Source organism: Paroedura picta, chromosome 1 (genome assembly GCF_049243985.1).
Source record: "Paroedura picta isolate Pp20150507F chromosome 1, Ppicta_v3.0, whole genome shotgun sequence".
Taxonomy (NCBI): Eukaryota; Metazoa; Chordata; class Lepidosauria; order Squamata; family Gekkonidae; genus Paroedura; species Paroedura picta.
The window spans coordinates 204,602,227-204,622,419 of NC_135369.1; the positions used below are offsets into that span (position 1 = coordinate 204,602,227).

Below are 20,193 nucleotides of genomic sequence, written 5' to 3' on the forward strand. Positions count from 1 at the left end.
TTTGAAACGATTTTGGAATTATTTTGTACGGCCTGACTTGACGCCCTTGGTCAAGTGAGTGGACCAATTTAAGGAAAAGAAGAAAAACGGAATAAGCAGATTGGGGTTGTCCTTTCTAGAAGTATTGCTACCAAACTTTAATCTTCCCGACACTTGCAGACTTTCCAGACTCACAAACTAAAGAAACTGTGGCAAAACAGGGGTTTTTCTGGCGCAATCAGAATGTTTCCTCCGCTTCTCTGATCAGTGCTTCATGTACGTCAGAAACTCAATTTATATATTTATATAAGATCTTGGCACTTTACTGTTATGGAATCCTAGATTTGGACTAAGGTCCCCCCTTCTCAATTTGCAGCGCAACTCAAAAGAACACATTCCTGGGAGCAGCCCATATTGAATAGGCCTGAATTGGCCTCTAGCAGTCCTTCTTTATAATGGGCTGTGGTGGGTTTTCGAGGCTGGGTGGCCATGGTCTGGTAGCTTTAGTCCCTGCTGCTTTGCTAGTAACCGTGGCTGGCATGTCCTCCCTTTGAAAATTCCAGCTGCAGTTACTGGCAAAACGTCAGGGACTAAACCTACCAGAGCACGGCCATACAGCCCGCAAACCCACAATGACCAATTGGGTCCAGCCGCAAAAGCCTTTGACGCTTCTTAGAATTGCTGTCCTTGCGATCTTCTCATAGGTGGATTTCACCTGTCACATGTCCAGTCCTGATTCATGAGGACCATTCTGTTGACTTCATTCCCCAAAGTTAAAAGTATTTCCTTGGAGACAAGTCTATCATGTTTAGACTATAGCCTTTGACTTACATCAGTCAGAACGAGGGGAAATGGCACAGACGGTTTAATGATACTGAATCAGCCCCCCTCCAAAAAAAACCCTCCACAGAAATAGATTATTGCAATTTATGCATGATTTGTGAATTACTTTTGTTCTTATAACAAAGTCACACTCTTGGTCCAGGAGTGCTAGAAAATTTTCAAACAAACATAAAACAAACTAACTGTCCGCAAGTCATTTATATAACCACCAAAGCAAGTTTTTCCTAGCACAAAAAAATTATTGAGCTTTGCTTGCAGGATCCGTTCCCCCCTCGCCCCCCTCCCCTCCCCCGTTTTCCTCCCTAGCCAAACAAGGCTGTTCTTGCTTTTCTGTGAGTATGCCCAGTACAGTAACAAATATATCATGTCTAAGAATGTTTTAATTGTGTCTGTGGGCATGCTTCTCCTGCCCTTGTTTACATTCTGAAATTTCGCGGTATCTCAGTCCTTGTTCCAAACTGCATAGGTTTTTTGGAAACCGAGCCAAGGTTCTCCCTATCGGTCTTGACCAAAATAGCAGCAAAATATCACTTGTTTGGGATAGATGATAAAGAAACCATGAAACATAGATTCCCCCCCCCCTTAAATTGTTTGTAAACTGGTTGGATTGCTTCTACTTTGCTGCTCTAATGCTGAAGAGCCACTAGGCACAAGATGATAATGATTTCAGCACTTTTCAGGGTAGAAAACACAGTCTTCAAATCTGTGGCTTTCTCTTAGAGCAGGGGTAGTCAAACTGCGGCCCTCCAGATGTCCATGGACTACAATTCCCAGAAGCCCCTGCCAGCATTTGCTGGCAGGGGCTTCTGGGAATTGTGGTCCATGGACATCTGGAGGGCCGCAGTTTGACTATCCCTGCTCTATAGTCTATCATGAATCCCGCCTCCAAAGCGGGATTTCCTCCAGGGATGGGCTTCCCGATGGTACTTGGGTTTTGGGCATTCCAGGATGTCTGGCTGCAGGTCAGTAACTACCCCACCGTGGTCATCAGGGATGTTAAGCTCGCTCTTGTATAGTTGTTACCACAGGTTGACTACCCCTGAATTAAAACATATAAATTATTAAAAACAATGTCATCTCCTATGTAATTGCTGTATACGGAGACCAATTCCATGGGCCTCAACCATAGGCCTGGCAGAGCTTCTCTGTCTTGCTGACCCTTTGGAACTGTTTTATTCAAGCTTTTATTCAAAGTTTAAGCTTCCGTGTGCATGCACCCTTCTTCAGCTACAGTGAAAGTGCACGCACCCAAAAGCTCATACCTTGAATAAAACCTGTGCCGCCGATTGGACACAAATTTTGTTCTGCTGCTCCAGACCAACACGCTTACCCACCTGAATCTGATTTCTATGTGTCTTTCCGCACTTCTAAACATAGCTTGTGACTTCTTTTTAAAAAAACCTGGAAATGCCAGTATGAATATGCTGCACATGTGTGTTTTCCAACTCCTTCAATGAGAACCAGTTAGCCCCACTGCTGCACAACGGGAGGGGAGGGGGCTCTCCCTGGATGCTTTCTGCAGTGAGAACAATGGTGGAGGGGCTGCCTTCTGCTCTACATATGGAAAGCATCTTTTGTTGGCATAGCGTCTCCCCATAAATAAATGTGCTGCTGTTTTCATAGTCACTTTAAAGTGTGTAATACAGGTCCGATGTATCAAGTTGAGTTTGTGGAGCTGTTGATCATCACCAGGTTCCCAGACCTCGGCCACTTGCCGAAATGCCCGAAATGTCCGAATAATTGTTTCAGCCAGACAGACGTTAACGCTTTGCATTGTGCTGGGGCAAAATGGAATGCAAGAGTAAACTGGGAAAGTCCATGGCAGCTTAAATTCCCACTTTCCCCCCCCCCTTCCTCGAATGAAAGGAAACAAAATGATCCTCCAGTGTTTTATTGTGGGCCTTTGAGCAGCGGTCCTTGGAGAGTTCTTCAGAGTCAAGCCGACAGGCACAACCTGAATATTAATATCAATTACCCAAAATGAAATGCCACATCAGGGATGTTAAGAGCCTGTTTTAAAACCCACAAACCCACGGCAGTTCGGGAGCTACTGTAGGGCTAAAAATACGAACTCAACAGGCACGACTTTACCGCAAACGACTTTTGCAATCAAAAGCAAATGAACAAGAGGGGAGCGGCGTCTTAGAACCGGATGGATGCTGTTGTAGTGGTTCCAGGGGGGCCTAGTTCCATTTGAGCCTTGTATGCTTTGGCTCAGGGGTAGTCAACCTTTGGTCCTCCAGATGTTCGTGGACTACAAGTCCCATGAGCCCCTGCCAGCATTCGCTTGCAGGGGCTCATGGGAACTGTAGTCCGTGGACCTCTGGAGGGGCGCAGTTTGACTACCCCTGCTTTAGCAGATGAGAGCAGAGAAGATTTGGGATTGATGTTTGTTACAGAGCATGCTTGGGATGTGTGACTATTATTCAGTCCAATATTTGAGTTCTTTTCAGTCGTAGCATTAGTTGATTTCAAACTGAGAGCCAGTTTGGTGTAGTGGTTAGGAGTGTGGACTTCTAATCTGGCATGCCGGGTTCGATTTTGCGCTCCCCCACATGCAGCCAGCTGGGTGACCTTGGGCTCGCCACGGCACTGATAAAACTGTTCTGACCGGGCAGTGATATCAGGGCTCTCTCAGCCTCACCCACCCCACAGGGTGTCTGTTGTGGGGAGAGGAATGGGAAGGCGACTGTAAGCCGCTTTGAGCCTCCTTCGGGTAGGGAAAAGCGACATATAAGAACCAACTCTTCTTCTTCTTCTCTTCTTCTTTGTGTTCTTTTAGATGTAGGAAAAGAATTGCCCATTTGGAATCAAGCCCGGTTGATGCATTTTTGATGCAGTCTCATAGAATCATAGAGTTGGAAGGGGCCTCCAGTGTCATCTAGTCCAACCCGCTGCACTATGCAGGAACTCAAAACTACCTGTCCACACATGGTGACCCAAGTTATACGCCCAAGTGATCCCTCCACCAAAAATCTCCAGAATCCAGCCTGGCCTGCAGGAAATTCACCTACACACAGCGGCAATCAGCAGTTCCGTGGGTATGCAAGGAAGGGCCACAAGAGACACTGGAACATCCCTTCCTGCCCATCCATTCACAATCTGCCTAAGTTAATAAAATCAGCATTTCCGTCAGATGGCTATGTAGCCTCTTCTTAAAAACTTCCAAAGAGGGAGAACTCACTACCTCCCGAGGAAGCCTGTTCCACTGAGAAACCGCTCTGTCAGGAACTTCTTCCGAATGTTTACCCCACATTTCTTTTGAATTAATTTCAACCCATTGGTTCCGGTCCGATCCTCAGGGGCAACAGAAAACAACTCAGCTCCATCTTCTATATGTCAGAGCACCAGTAAGCAGCAGATTTTAAAAACAGTCTCAAAGATTCAACATAAATCCCTGAAATAGCCTGCTTGGCTGAGTCTCCTGTTTTCACCCAGACCAGGAGAGCATTCCCTGCATCATCCAGGGAGCATTTCCCTCCCCGGAAAAAAGGTCCCTCTGAGCCATTCAACCCCGCCGTGCTTTTCAGGAAGTGAAAGTTACTTGATCAGAAGGCGGTTCTCAAAAGCAGGGATGGTGGGGTGGGAGGAAGGGGCACATGGTGAGCCATCAAGCCCTGTGCATCGCCAGCACTGAAGCAGGTCCCTAAGCCTCAATGCATGAAAAAATAAATGGGGTGGATTGAGCAAATCCGAAGAATCACAAAAGGAAATCAGTCTCGGAAACACTTTTACGCTTATAAGCACAGCAATAGTCCTGCGAATGTGTCAATCTGTCCTAAATAAATATGTTTGTTTATAGACATGTTCTGTGTTTGCTTCCACTCCTTCCCAGTCCTTTGCCAAATAAAATCCCACTCGGAGTAGGATGTTCGCACCCGAGTAGGAGTTTCTTGGATAAATATTTTTTCTATGTTGAGACCAAAACCACTTCTACAAATTTCAGACTTTGATTGAAATTGTATATTCCTTTTGCTTTAAAAAAAATAATAATAAGATCCTTCCCCTCTCTGCCACTGGCAACCAGTGATTCATTACCTTAACTCCTCTTGCTTCCCAGTGCTTTGGTGCAGGGGTAGTCAACCTGTGGTCCTCCAGATGTCCATGGACTACAATTCCCATAAGCCCCTGCCAGCAAATGCTGGCAGGGGCTTATGGGAATTGAAGTCCATGGACATCTGGAGGACCACAGGTTGACTACCCCTGCTTTGGAGAACAAGGGTCGGACTGGAAACTGAGCACATCGGTCAGTGATAGAACTGGTCACACCCGCAGCCTTAGCCAGGGAAGGTCTGCTAAGCCTAGGAAAATTTCTACTTTCTGCTTTCTATTCCTGCGGTCTTGGAAGGGGTTTTCTGTTCTTGACATTCGAGATTTCTCAGATTTAAAGGGAAAATAAGGATAAATGTACAATAAAGTGAGGCCACCTTTTCTTAAAAGGCCCTGTATCTCTGAGGGACCGCCTCTCCCAGTATGTTCCCCGGAGAGCATTGCAGTCTGCTAATACCTCGTTGGTAATCCCTGGCCCTAAAGATGTCCACCTGGTCTCCACCAGCACCAGGGGCTTTTCAGCCCTGGCCCCAACCTGGTGGAATGAGTTGCCCTCCGAGATCTGGGCCCTGATGGAGCTGTTAGTGTTCTGCAGGGCCTGCATAAGGGCACTCTTCCGCCAGGCTACTGGTTGAGGCCATTGTGGCCTGAAGTCATAAGGGCCTCCCCCCTCTCCTTGGATCCCCGTGTACCTATACCATCTAATACGGTTAGCTGGCAGATGAGATGAAAGAGGGCAGGGGCAGGGGACAGGTTTTTAAATATCTTTGTTTATTGTTTTAAATTACCCCAACCCCCTTGCAGGTAGGGGCGATGTAAAACTCAAATAATGAAATCAATAAAAATATGAAACCAGAAAATCCCAAGAATTATATACGTAATAAACACGTGTGAAGTTTTCCTATACTGCAGCAGTAGTCAACCTGTGGTCCTCCAGATGTTCGTGGACTAGAAGAAGAAGAGTTGGTTCTTATATGCCGCTTTTCCCTACTAGAAGGAGGCTCAAAGCGGCTTACAGTCGCCTTCCCTTTCCTCCCCCCACAACAGACACCCTGTGGGGTGGGTGAGGCTGAGAGAGCCCTGATATCACTGCTCGGTCAGAACAGTTTTATCAGTGCCGTGGTGAGCCCACGGTCATCCAGCTGGCTGCATGTGGGAGAGCGCAGAATCAAACCCGGCATGCCAGATTAGAGGTCCGCACTCCTAACCACTACACCAAACTGGCACTACACCAAACTGGCAAATGCTGGCAGGGGCTCATGGGACTTGTAGTCCATGAACATCTGGAGGACCAAAGGTTGACTACCCTTGCTATACTGAACCAAACCCTTGGTTCATCAAAGTTATTGTTGTCTAGCAGCAAGTCTCCAGGGGCACAGGTAGAAAGGTCTTTCACATCCCCTACAACCTTGATCCTTTTAACTAGAGATGACGGGGACTTAACCTTGGACCTTCTGTGTTCAGAACAGAGGCTCTTCCACTGAGCCACGGCCCCGCAGTATTGGCTCTAATGTCCATATGAATGCTGTGATGATAGAAAAGAGAATAAAAAAATCTTTGCCCCAGTAAGCTGCAGCATCAGATGGAAGGGAATTTATTTTCCCCAGCTTCTTTCAGTTGCTTACATGAGAATTTCCACTTCTGCAGCCCAGTAGCTGCCTGTTTCAACATCCACTTCAGTAATCCTGGTAGCCGGCCATAAGCAACAATGGAGGAGAGAGACGCAGCCCAAAATAATCGTTACGCGACATGCTGTCTTTTGAAAGCATTAAACAAACATTCGTCTTGTAATCTGTCGAAACGCCCTGGGGAAGTAACAGTATCACTGTTTTAAAGACAGGGAAACGGAACTATCATCCAGGGGTAAGTGGTCTTTCGGAGGCCACACAGCACGCTGGAGCAACGAAGCGAATGTTAAATCCCGGCATTTGGGGGGCTGTTGCTGGCCCCTTTCCTTTCCCCGGCTTGTTTTTCTGAACCACACTCTTTCTTTTCCAAGCCAATTGCCCTAAAGCATTCCGCCAAATTTGTCAGGAATAACAACATGGAGGACACAAATCCATTTGTCTGGCCTGGCTGGAGGAGCGACCCCAAATAAATGTTTGTAAACTCCACGAAAATCAGGCCCACGCCATGCTGTGCTAATAATCTTTGGCGATACTCAGTGGGAGGTCTTGCATTAGTGGGGTCCATGTCTGAATTTCTACACTCTGCCCTGATCCTTGAATAAAACGCAACCTGGCCGTCACGTTCTTTCTCTGGATGTCTCCCTTAAGGCTTCCAGCTTAACTGTATTTCCAGAAGTCTTTCTCCTCAGAAAAATAAGTCTATTAAAATTTGTGGCAGTGGTGGGAAGAATTTTGCATCAGTCTGTTTGTTTTGCAGAAGCAACTGCCAAGTATTGTTTTATAGCTCCATTTCTTCTTCTTTTTTATTTAGACTCCCTTGCCATAGTTTACAGTAGCCCCTGAGAAACTTTCAACTGATGATTCTTTCCCTCCCTGTTTGCTTCTCTCTCCTTTTGGCAAAAGTGGAGGTTCTCTTCCCGCATTTTGGGTTTTGACTGGAGCAGATGCCATGGTCCTGTTGGTTTGTTTTTCTTTTTCATGATGATATCAGACCCAAGCGCTGGGAACAGCCTTTGGGAAAGGCATTTGATGCAGTGCCAGGCGAGGGAAGCTGAGGATCAGGAAGCAGAATTATGTTAGGCTCGCTCTGAAGCCACGCGTAATACCCAAGGGCTGACTGAGTCCAGAGGTTGTCTTATGGTTGAGCAGAAGAAATAGTTACTGTGGTGTCTGTAGACCTGTTGAGGACTGTGTTTGAGTTCCGAGGAAGGATCATAATTCTGGGAACGCAATTGGCCAGTGCATGGTCGGATCCCATCCGCCGAATCCAGTCAGTTCAAAGTGAAACTGCCCAAGAGCACACACTTGTGGGAAGATCTTTTGCTCTGTGGTTGTATATGAGTGGGGGTTTTCATGCGGTTTCTCCAGTTCAGTTTTAGTTCAGGGTTTGCCTCTTGTACCATCATGCTGGGGTCATGATAAAGAGCTGAAATGAACTCCCTGTTTCCTGGGCCTTTTATACATGTATCAGTTTTCAGCACGTTCAGTTCACCGACCCTATTAAATCTTCCTTTTTTAAAAGGTTCCAAAAACAATCCCATTTATGCATGAGTTGTAATACTGCGTTGGGTTTTCCCCAGTGATTATGCACCTTAAAACGTTTCTACAGTAACTCTGGGAGGGGGATGAGACTTTGAGGAGGGAATTTCATTGCTAGGCAACATCATTCACATTCCAACTAACATTGTCTGCAATTAGCATTTCAATTGTAGCCAGTATAAGACAGAGAGCCTTGGTCTAAGGAAATCAAGCTACCAAGGACTGATTTCTGGGGGAAATAACTCTAAACTGGCTAGCAGAGAGCTACCTGGAGTTAAGGCAAAGCCACTTCCTTTCTACACTTCCTTCTACACTTCCTTTCTACACAGAACACTCAGGCTGTCCTCGGGCTATTACGGGAAATGGGAAACTGAATCAAATTGTATGTTCACCTGATTGCTGAGGAAACATAAATCGAGCTCCCCCCACCCCATGGACACTGATAGGAGGTAGAGCTTTGTAGTCTCAGGAGCGTTCATGGAAGGCTGTAGAGGAAATGCATACCACAGAATAATTTCTACTAATTTACATAACAATGAAGTCGGCTGGGTCTCCAGGGCAAATGGCGTGTTCATGTGATTGCTGAAAAATGCAGAGTATCATTGGCAGGTGCTTGAGCTCTCATTGGTAGACGAGGGACTGCGAGCAAAAAAGGGGAGGAGACCAAAAACACGCTAACATGTATGCATCAAAAAAAGACTGTTCTCAGTGCCGTAACACAAGAAAAGTTGCCGTAAAGCTAGTTTCAGAAGCCTTGCTGATAAAATTCTGCTGAAACTGTGGCTAGCATTTGCAATGGAAAAACAAAAAATAGCACGTTGGGTTTCACGCTGAGACAATGGTGCCACGTTCAGAATGTTAAAATAAGATAGCATTTTTGGCAGTCTTTTTGTGTGTTTTCCATGATGCATAATACATCCTGGTCTCTGAACCCACTGGAGCAGGCAGTGGCAAGCCACTTCCAAACGTCTCTTACCTGGCAATCTTAAGATCTCGTGGCCATAATATACATGTGTCGTACAACAAATAAATAAATAAACCAAATTAATACTTGGGTGGGAGACCACTAGGGAGGTCCAGGCTTGCTATGCAAAAGTGGACAATGGCAAACCACCTCTTGTATTGAAAACTGTATGAGGTCACCGTAAGTCAGCTGTGACTTGACAGCAAAGAAAAAAAAGTGTTGTGGTGGCAAAGCGCACATGTAAATATTGCAGGGAACAGCAGTTGGGGGAGGGCAGCAGCCCAGAGTGAAGGCATTAAGTACCTCCTGAACCATGGACCTCTGCTTCAAATCCCTCTCCAGAATGGAAAGCAGCCTGTTTTTCCTAGCAGGGCCCTTTGGCACTCTGCTCTTTCCTCACTGGCAGGGATTTCTATAGACCAGCCTTTTTCAAACTTTTGACCATGGAGTAACCCATGAAATATTTTTCAACCTTCAAAGAACCCCAGAAATGACAACATTCCCCTTCAGAGAAGTGGACATGGAAGTAAGATTCAGGGGCCAGTCAATCAATCAATCAGTTATTTACCATTTTCATTGTGGAGCAACTAGGCCTATACAGCAACAGGGGAAGCAGGCTCATGATGTCTAGTGATGTCAGTGTCCCCCTGAACTTCTGGGAAATGCTGAGAAGCTCTCATGTAGCCCCAGGGTTCCCCAGAACTGTGGTTGGGGATCCCTGCTATAGACTGATCACAACAACAACACTGGCATGTAAAATATATGCAGATTAAATTAATAATAATAATATCAGGATCCTTATAGGAGAGAAAAAGTGGGTATTGGAGAAACCATTCCATTTAATTGGAAGTTCATTGAGAAATTGCATCATTATACATCAGGAATTATAGAAAAATATACTGTATAGTTTCTGTGCAGCCTTGTTTACATGGGTAGTATCTGCTTGTGTATGGAATTTTCTGGAATCTCCTAACCATCATGATTGATGATAGGATATTAAACCTAGCAAGCATGAAGGCTCTGAGGTGATCAAGACTGATCACAGATGGCTAAGAAGTCAAATGGCATTTTGGGCTGTATCAAACTGAGTATCGTGTCCAGATCATGGGAGGTGATAGTACCGCTGTACTCTGCTCTGGTTCGGCCTCACCTGGAGTACTGTGTTCAGTTTTGGGCACCCCAGTTGAAGAGGGATGTAGACCAATTGGAGCGTGTCCAGAGGTGCGCAACAAAGATGGTGAGGGGTTTGGAGACCAAGACATATGAAGAAAGTTTGGGAGAGCTTGGTCTGTTTAGCCTAGAGAAGAGACAACTGAGAGGGGATCTGATAACCATCTTCAAGTATTTAAAAGGCTGCCATATAGAGGATGGAGCAGAGTTGTCCTCTCTTGCCCCAGGGGGAGGGACCAGAACCAACGGGATGAAATTAATTCAACAGAAATTCCATCTAAACATCCGGAAGAAGTTCCTGACAGTTAGAACGGTTCCTCAGTGGAAAAGGCTTCCTCGGGAGGTGGTGGGTTCTCCATCTTTGGAAATTTTTTAACAGAGGCTAGATAGCCATCTGACAGAGAAGCTGATTCTGTGAAGGCTCAAGGGGTAGCAGGTTACAGTAGATGAGTGATAGGGATGTGAGTGTCCTGCATAGTGCAGGGGGTTGGACTAGATGACCCATGAGGTCCCTTCCAACTCTATTATTCTTTCTATGAAAATCTGGAATGTGTACCTTGTTGCTCTTCTTACAAGAAAATCAATGCAACAGAAGGAGAAAGACTACTGAAATCCGAGATATTTCTGTTCACCATAATCTCAATTAAAGTATATTTATTTTGTTTCATGCAGAAGCCTCAAAATGCCGAATCGCACTTCCTTTCAGAACAATGCTGCTTATTCTTGGTCACCATTCCACTGAAATCTAGCTTCGTTACACCATAAATTGACACTTCTTGAATGTGGTTTGACCAAGAAGACTGGGGGAAGTAATAGTGGTAACCTATTAATTGCTTTTGGGAGAGAAAGATGACATGCCATATGTACGCGGAGGCAATGAATCTGTCCAAAATAACTGATTGGATATTAAGAGGGATTATGAAATTTTAGAGTTGGTGTTCCAAAGTAAAATGGAAAGAAACAGTGAGGCGTGGGCATTTAATGTCTAAGAAGATGAGCACATTTGATAGGTTCTATTGTTTTTGGAGTGGAATGAATGTTATCGAGAGCAACATCCATTCCCCTGTCTGCTCGTATCTCATTGGAAAATGTCTTCAGTTTAATTTTCTCCCCCTAAGGTTGCTTATAAAACAATACAATAAAATACAATAAACCATTACTGGCATACAAAATGCTACATGAGGTTAAGCTACAAGGTGTGTAAAGCAAAATAAATGAACAGGAATAAGAATTTGAATTTAAAACTTCACTTGGCACAAACTTACTATCCATAATGACCATAATACCCCAGATGTTTAAGTGTTCTCTCACTTGCCATTAGAAAACAAAACATCCAGTTCCCTAAAAGTACATGTCCTTTCTCAAAATATGACGGCTAAAAATTCTGCTACACATTTCTTTAGGGAAATTAACGGATTGGATGACTCTGCGAAATCTACCAGGGAAAGAACAAATTGGCTTCAGCATAGGTCACTCTACTTTAGATCATTGTATTACATTGGCTTTTCTTGCTGAGAATTATATGAGTCATTCAGAAGGGAAACTCTATGCTGCTATTATTGATCGTTTGATTCCACCAATAGACAAATGTTGTGGGAGAAACTATCACAACTTAGGCATGGAGGAGCGATTGCATTTTCTTCTGTGTAAATTCCATTCTTCAAATGCTTGCCAAATTAGACATGATGAGAAAGGTTCTTTAACCCAGGGGATACCTATGAATAAGGGTGTCAGGCAAGGTTGCCTATTAGCCCCTTTCCTTTTTAATCTGGTCCTATCAGATTTACCTAATTCTATGCTCAGGATTGATGGCCACGCTCCTAAACTAGATTCTCAGCCTGTGCCCTTGTTATGCAGATGTTGCCTTACTTCTTTCATGTTCAAAAGTATGCTTAAAACACCTTCTAGCGTCATTTCTTTCTTACTGTAACCAGAATTCCCTATCCATCAACTCTGAGAAAACACAAATCTTGTTTTCTTCCAAGGCATGGAAACGTTTCTACTGGGAAGTTGATGGGAGAATTATTGAACAGGTTAAAACCTTCAGATACTTTGATGTCCTCTTACATTATATATTAAGTTGTTCTGTACACCAGAAACTCCCTTGCTTTGGCAAAAAAATCAGTTGTCTGCAGTCTCCCGATTCCTTCCTTCCTTCCTTCCTTCCTTCCTTCCTTCCTTCCTTCCTTCCTTCCTTCCTTCCTTCCTTCCTTCCTTCCTTCCTTCCTTCCTTCCTTCTATTGTATCATATTGTATGGTATTGTATTGTATTGCAGCGGTCCCCAACCTTTTTATCACTGGGGACCGGTCAACACTTGACAATTTTACTGAGGCCTGGGGGGGGGGTAGTCTTTTGCCAAAGGATGTCACTGCCACCACCACCGGCTGAGCCCCTGCTCCACTTGCTTTCCTGCGGGCGACCCTGCCAGCAGCAGCTGCGCAGTGCCATGCCGAGGGGGAGCCCCAGCCATGGCAGCCGCTGGAGAGCACCAAAGGTGAGCCAGCAGCAGAGAGGCAGGGCAGCCCCCGAGGCAGCAGATGGGGAGGAGGACGAGGAGGAGCCGTGGCCCAGTACCGACTGATCTACAGACCGGCACCGGTCCCCGGACCAGGGGTTGGGGACCACTGTTGTATTGTATTGTATTATTTATATTATATTGTATTATATTATATTCTGCCCTCCCCTTGCAACTCAGGGCAGTTTACAGAGAACATGAAGAGGTGCAATATAAATTCAATAATGGCCAGTATAGGTGGTGATAGGCAGTAACAGTTGTAACAGTAATAGTCATAAGTAATAATAACAACAGTAATAATAGAAATGTTAATGTATCAACTGTAACCCCATAGATTGATCAGTTGCCCCTTGATGTCTTTAATGGAGGTCCAGGAGATGTTGTTGGTTCAATTGACCTCAACCAAATGCCTGGCGGAAGAGCTCTGTTTTCCAGGCTCTGCAGAACTGTACTAGCTCTGACAGGGCTCTGACAGGGCCACACCAGGTGGGAGCCGAGACAGAAAATGATCTAGCCCTGGTTGAGACCAAATGTGCTTCTTCAGGGCCAGGGATCATCAGCCAGTTAGTATTGGCTGTGTGTAGTGCTCTTTGAGGGGCACAGGCAAGGAGGCAGTTTCTCAGGTACACTGGGCCCAGTTGACATATGGCCTTGAAGGTGATTACCAAAACGTTAAGACTGATATGGAATTCAGTTGCTGGAGGATGGGCAGGATGTGGGTCCTCCGCGGGGTTCCAGTGAGAACTGGCCACTGCATTCTGAACCAACTGTAGCTTCCAGCTCTGAGATAAGGGTAGGCCCGCGTAGAGCGAGTTACAGAAATCCAGCCCAGATGTGACTGTCGCATGGATCACTATGGCTAGGTGTTCCGGGGCCAGGTAGGGCGCTAGTAATTTTGCTTGGTACAGGTGGTAAAATGCCAGCTGTGCTACTCCTGTGATCTGCCCCTCCATAGAGAGGGAAGCATCCAGAATCATGTCCAGGTTCCTGGCAACTCCGCCACAGATAGTTGTTCCCCGTCCAGGATGGCTGTTGTGCTTCCTCACTTGGACCCTTCCTGCCAAGCCATAGGACCTCTGTCTTTGAAAGGGTTGAGCTTCAAAGAAGGAACCAGTTTGTGGCAGCGCGATGACGCCCATGCCTCCCCTCCCCCATGCGGCGCAGCGCTGGCTGTGCCGGGAGAGACCGGCTGCTTCGGGCACCGAAGCACCCAACCCTATGCCACAGGACTCCCTGTGGTGTTCTGATGTGGAATGCAGGTGAACGCTTAGCAGTGGCGCTCCAGGAGTCACAAACTGGTGTGCTCTTGGCAGGGTGTGGCTAGGCCAGGCCTGTTAGTGATGCCTGTTGCCATGAAGAAGTGTGTGTGTGTGTGGGGGGGGGTGCCCCTTCTTTGGGGACAGTACCCATGGCCATGTTTTGCTTCACCATGACAAACACTTGTGTGCTTGCCATTAGCTTGCAGACCCAATTTAGATGACTTCCAGAATCTAGCACTTCTTCAGAAATACCATCATCAGTCTATCATCAGAATAGTGGTGTTTAAGTGTTACCAAAGCAGGAATTGGAGGGGGGGAGGGGGAGTACAATAAAACAGAATGACTTATGTAGCGGTTTCCCTCACCTAGCATCATCATCATCATCATCATCATCATCATCATCATCATCATCACCATCATTATTTTTCGATTTATTCCCTGCCACTTCTGAGACCGGCTCGAGGCGGGTTACAATGTCTTATAAAATCCCCATTAAAACCCCCATTAAAAGACATAAAAAAACCCCAACATGGCGGAAAAAACTCCACTCCCAACCCCTAAAAAGACAAGCTACAGAGTTTCAAATATTAAAGAAGCAGAGTTGATTGTTTCCTAGATGACCTGAATCAAACTAGAATGTACGTTGGAGCCAAAAATCCAGTCCTAAGCAGGGGAGAATGCAACTATTTACCTTTAATCTGAATCCAAGTTTATGCTCAGGGTCCATTTATCTCAATAGAAACGGCACAGTAGTTTTAAACATGCTGCATTTGTGTTTTAAAGGTTGTTGCTGTGGTTATAAAACTGTTAAATTCCCAAGGTCAAGAAGGTAAATGCATTATTTTTGTATGAAATTCAAAATGTGAGCTCTAATAGCTTGGGCAGGCATCTTTGGACTTGTGGTTGTTGTGGTGGAGTGGATCTCTTTTATATGGTTAATGTCTGACCTAACTTTGAATATTTCTCTTTGGGCTATAAAACCTTGTTTTATGACATTATCTCCTTAAAAAAAAATTTTTTTTTTAAGTGCCCTGTATGTTCCAGTTTATATGCTTTACCACATAACAATTAATACTTAGTCTAGCTAGATAAGGCTTTCTCAACCAGAGGGTTTGGAAACCCAGGGGGTTTCTTGACATCCCTGGAAGGGTTTCCCAAATGGGTGGGAGGTAATTAATTAATTAATTAATATATATGTATGTGTGTATGTATTGTACAGTGGGGGCACCATATACCCCGCTTCCCCCTTGCTGATGTTGTGGTCACGCAGCACACCTGGCTCTCCCAGCCCTGGCGTTATGTGTGCTTGTGCACCGGGGCAGTTCACGTATGCTGGGGGATTCCCTCCCATGCATACATGGGAAGCTGCGAGGCATGCCACCCCACCACAAGGACCCAGCAGTAGCCTGGTGTGGCTGCTGCCGTGCATAATCGGTCTGTGTGAGACAAGATGCTGCACTAGATGGACCTTCACTAGTCTAATCCAGCAGGGCTCTTCTTAGGTTCTTATGGCTTGTCTCTCACCACTTCATTCGCTCACATCTGGAGACCTTCACTTCACGTGAGCATTCCACCAACAGGAAAAGCATTTGGGAAGAGCCTCTTACATTGGAGAACGGTTCTTTGGGCTAGAGGAAAGCGTCAAGCTTGGCCTAGCAGAGGGCCGTGATACAAGGATGTAAGACCCTGTGCTAATTTGCTGTCAGACGCTGTGTTGTAGTATGGGTTATTCCCACAGCATTTCTCAGCGATATCATTGGAATGCCACTTGATGGTAATATAATAGCTCAGAATGTCTTTCCCAGCAGTAAAAAGATTGCCATTAGAAATGAACTAATATAGTTCATTAAATCTATTTTCAATGCACTTTAGCTATTGTTTGCAGAAGGAGTCAAGTGCATTGAAAATTGATTGAAAGTTCATTATTCAGTATGGATGAAAACACGTTCAGTTTTGTTCAAATGAGGTTTCCACTAAGCAAAGTATTCCTCTAATATAGTTCATTAAGTTATACGTTTTGTGTATTTCTCACATTGTCATTGTGGCATTGTCCAGTCACATTTGTTAACTGTGATAAGTGACTTCATGGCTGTGTGTATATAAACACACACACACATATACACACAGGGGTATGTGTGTGTGTGTGTGTGTGTGTGTGTGTGTATACACATACATACACATACATACACAATAGTTACAAGGCCTTTCTTAAGGTTTGGATGGCCACTTGCATCACTAGACGTCACTGGTGCTCTACAGCAGTGGTCCCCAACCTTTTTATCACCAGGGACCATTCAACGCTTGACAATTTTACTGAGGCCCGGTGGGTAGGGGTAGTTTACTCCTCTACTCTCAACCACTGCCCTAACGCTCTCTGATCGCTATGGTCATGTTTAAACATCCCTTCAAAATTAGATACAGACACGCCACAACAACGAACATAAGGAACATTTTATTTTCATGGAAATTTTAACTCATGACAATAACAAATCAGTGGGAACCCTGAGCTTGTTTCTCTGCAAAGAGATACTCCCATCTGGGAGTGATGGGAGACAATGACACCCGAAGTGTGTTGTAAAGGGCCGGGGGGGGGGGAGAAGGCGTCCTTCGCGGCCCACCTCCAATTAGTCAACGGACCACATGTGGTCTGCGGCCCACAGGTTGGGGATCGCTACTCTACAGGTCCAGTCTCTTTCTCCACAGTGGAAACAGTAAATGATGGACCAATGGATTAGTTGGCTTCCGCGTCTTGCTTCCGCGCCCACTTCTCTGACATGCCACAACTCCTGGGGTTCCTTGAAGCCTGAAAAATATTTCAGGGGTTCTTCCATGTTCAAAAAAGGCTGACCTGGATATTTGGGAGGTAGAGCGTGGGGAGGGCGAGACTGGTATGGGTAAAATGCCCTAAAGACCACTTTTCACCAGGGGAATTGATCTCTGTTCTCTGGCGTTCAGTGGAATAGTGGAATATCTCCAGGTGCCACCTGGAGACTGGCAACCCTATATCTATAACCGTTCTATTAGCCCAGGTTGTGAAATGACGGCGCGAGAAATCTAAAATACCCCAGCAGCTTCGGGCGGAAGTGAATCTCGTGTATAGCAGAGATACTGCATGGGTTTTCAAATTACAATAACAGCAATTTAACCCTCTCCCCCCTTTATATATATATTAGGTAATTAACAAAATAGGAAGTCGTATATTTGCACATCTTGAAATAGAATCACCAGCCACTGGCTTAACCACACGGATCTTTTAATAGTAAAAGCGGTTGCCTAATACTTCCCTACCAGAAATGTTCCCATTAAGCTGGCTATTAGACGGCAGCCAGCAGAGTCTCCAAAACAGGAAGCAAAGCCTCGCTCTGCTCTCTGCCCCCTTTCCTTGTTTAAATCGATGTGATAATTCATTACAGACTCTTTTTTTTTTCCTGTTTCTTTGACAGAGTGCCTACCCCAGGAGCGGGATGACTTTTCTTGCTTGCTAACGTGGATGTGGCCAGAGGAACCGGAAAGACAAGAGTTATATTAAGGTGTTTTTTCTCCCCTCTCTCTCTCTCTCTCTCTCTCTCTGTCCCCTTCACAGAGGGATGAAAATAAATAATAATAATTTTTTTTAAAAGCCTCCACTTCCTGCGTGTGTGTGTGTGTTTTTGTTTTGGTCTTTGGTGACTGTCGACTGGCTGACTCCCATCTTTTTCCCAGCCCACTTGGTGACGATGCGTGTTTTTTGGATGGAACACTAGGCTAATTAATGGCAGGGAGTTTGGGATATTGTGTAGGTGGATGAGAATGCAGGTCACAAGATTTCAAAATTTCCACTTGATTTATTGCTGGCTGCCCACACATTTCAACTTATGTGCCTTTTTTTGGTTAATTTTAGCTCATTGCTACATGTCCTTTCATAAGGCATATTTAGGACACACAAACACACATACACACACACACACACACACAGAGAGAGAGAGAGAGAGTACGAGTAAAAATCCTGGTTGTTATTTGTCGTGTTTGTGAAATCAATTGCCTTGCTTGTTTTTTTCCAATCATGGAAGAATTTGGGGTGGGGGGAGACTTGTTGATTAGCATGTTTCCTGTTTAGACCAGACTAAGAAATAAAGTTGTCAACTCTGGGTTGGGACATTTGGGGGGGTGGGATTTGGGGAGGGGAGGAACCTCAGAAGGTGCTAAATAAAGTGCTAAATAAAATGTCAGCCCAGGTGTGAATTTGCTGGGCAGCCTTTTTAGTGTAGTGGTGTAGAGAGCCAGTTTGGTGTAGTGGTTAGGAATGCGGACTTCTAATCTGGCATACTGGGTTCGATTCTGCGCTCCCCCACATGCAACCAGCTGGGTGACCTTGGGCTCGCCATGGTGCTGATAAAACTGTTCTGACCAGGCAGTAATATCAGGACTCTCTCAGCCTCACCCACCCCACAGGGTGTCTGTTGTGGGGAGAGGAATGGGAAGGTGACTGTAAGCCGCTTTGAGCCTCCTTCGGGTAGGGAAAAGCGGCATCTAAGAACCAACTCTTCTTCTTCTTCTTCTTCTTCTTTTGCGATGAGCCCAAAGCATCACTCCACAGTGGGTCACTACACCTGAAGCCAGGAAACAGCAGATTTACCTGCCTTGTATCTGTGTGAGTGCAGGTAACCTGTGCCATTTCCCAAGACAGAAATGCCTCTCTGCTTATTTAAGCCACAGAAGAGGAAAAAGACGCAAGAGGCATGCTTGCCTTTTTTTATCCTGGAATTTAAGGAGCAAGAGTGGGGCATTTTAATTGGGAAAATAGTGCGGAGAAGAAGAGGAAAAAGAAAAAAAAATGTTCCCCAGCACCATGGCCTCCCTCAGTCTCCCCCCTCCCACATCCACACTTTCTCTTAAGTCCTTTTGGGGCCCCAATGACAGATCAGGAGTTCTAGTGACAAAATTCCAACATGCTTTGTAGCTTGACTCGTACCCTTTTGCATTTCCAGTAATCCTTTCCAGCCACAAGGCTGAATCATGCTTCCCATTTTAACATGGGAAAAAATGGTGCTTTGCTCTCAGAAGAATGTGTGAATGTATACCACCGAGAACCACGCACACCAGCACTACCCCAAATGTTTGGGCTGTGCCCCGTGGTGCCGGAATTGTGGGCATTTGAACCACACCCTGGATCAGCTAACTCATGTTTTGTTTTGTTTTAAACATGAAATAAACAAGGCCGACCAACATTCAAATTTAAGACTTCATGAAGAACTCCATAACTGGGAACAGTCATATCTAAGTAGTAAATGAAACGGGTTAAATTTGTTGAAACATTACTTTTGTGCTTTCACTACATCAGTGGCCCCCAACCTTTTCCGGGCTGGGGACGGGGGGGAGAGGGAGGCCCAGGGACCGGGGGGGGGAGAGGGAAGTGTGCCGGTGCCCACAAACTAGCAGGCGCCTCCCTCTCCCCCCGCCCCCTGCGGTACAGCATTCACTGCGCTGGGAGCGATCGGCTGGGGGAGGGAGAGGGAGGCACACCAGCACCCGCAAACACACAGGTGCAGCAGGTCCACACCTGCGCATTTGCAAACACATGCCGGCGCCCACGCCTCCCCTCTGCTGCGCGGCGCTCGCTGCGCTGGGAGGCGGTGATCGCTCCTGGTGCAGCAAGCACCCGTCACAGCGGGGGGGAGGGAGGTGCAGGTGCCCGTGCACCAGCAGGCGCACCTCCCCCCACCCCCGTCGTGGCCTGGTACCGAGGCCTCTACGGCCCAGTACCGGTCTGCAGCCTGGTGGTTGGGGAACACTGCACTACATCATTAAATCAAACCTCCATCCCATCCCACTCATGCTGTACTGAAGGCCCACATATTCATATCTTTTCAGTTGGTGCTAGCCAGTCTCCTTCCTGGCCCATCTCATGCATCACCTTTTCTTCTGTCGTATTTGTATTATCCCTGCTGGGTTCTCTTTATTTACAGCAAGGCTGAGCACAAGTTCTGTGGGGAACAGAGTGGCTGTCACTCTGCGACTCTTGCACCCCCCTCGCCAGAGCAGCAATGAACAAATTAATTTTATTTTTATACCTCTTCTCTCAGCTAAGACCTTACTTCCTCCCACATTCCCTCCTCCATCCCTCCCTCCCTCCCTCCCTCCCTCCCTTTTCTTCCTTCCATTCCATTCTTTCTTTTTCCTTCCTTTATCTTCTTTCCTTCTTTCCATTCTATAGCTTCCTTCTTTCCTTCCCAACATCTCTTCTCTTAAGAGCTCAAAGTGGTTTA

At 45.8% G+C, this 20,193-nt stretch overlaps 1 protein-coding gene across 1 annotated transcript in view; it reads left to right on the forward strand.

Annotated features, from left to right (window-relative positions):
* Positions 1-17,574, forward strand: part of SUPT3H (SPT3 homolog, SAGA and STAGA complex component) — a 370,690-nt gene extending 353,116 nt beyond the window's left edge. Inside the window, exon 12 of the mRNA XM_077317634.1 lies at positions 17,392-17,574. Within this exon, the coding sequence (XP_077173749.1) occupies positions 17,392-17,433 (42 nt within the window). The 3' untranslated portion in view covers positions 17,434-17,574. The remainder of the gene's footprint in view (positions 1-17,391) is intronic.
* Positions 17,575-20,193: the final 2,619 nt, after the last annotated feature.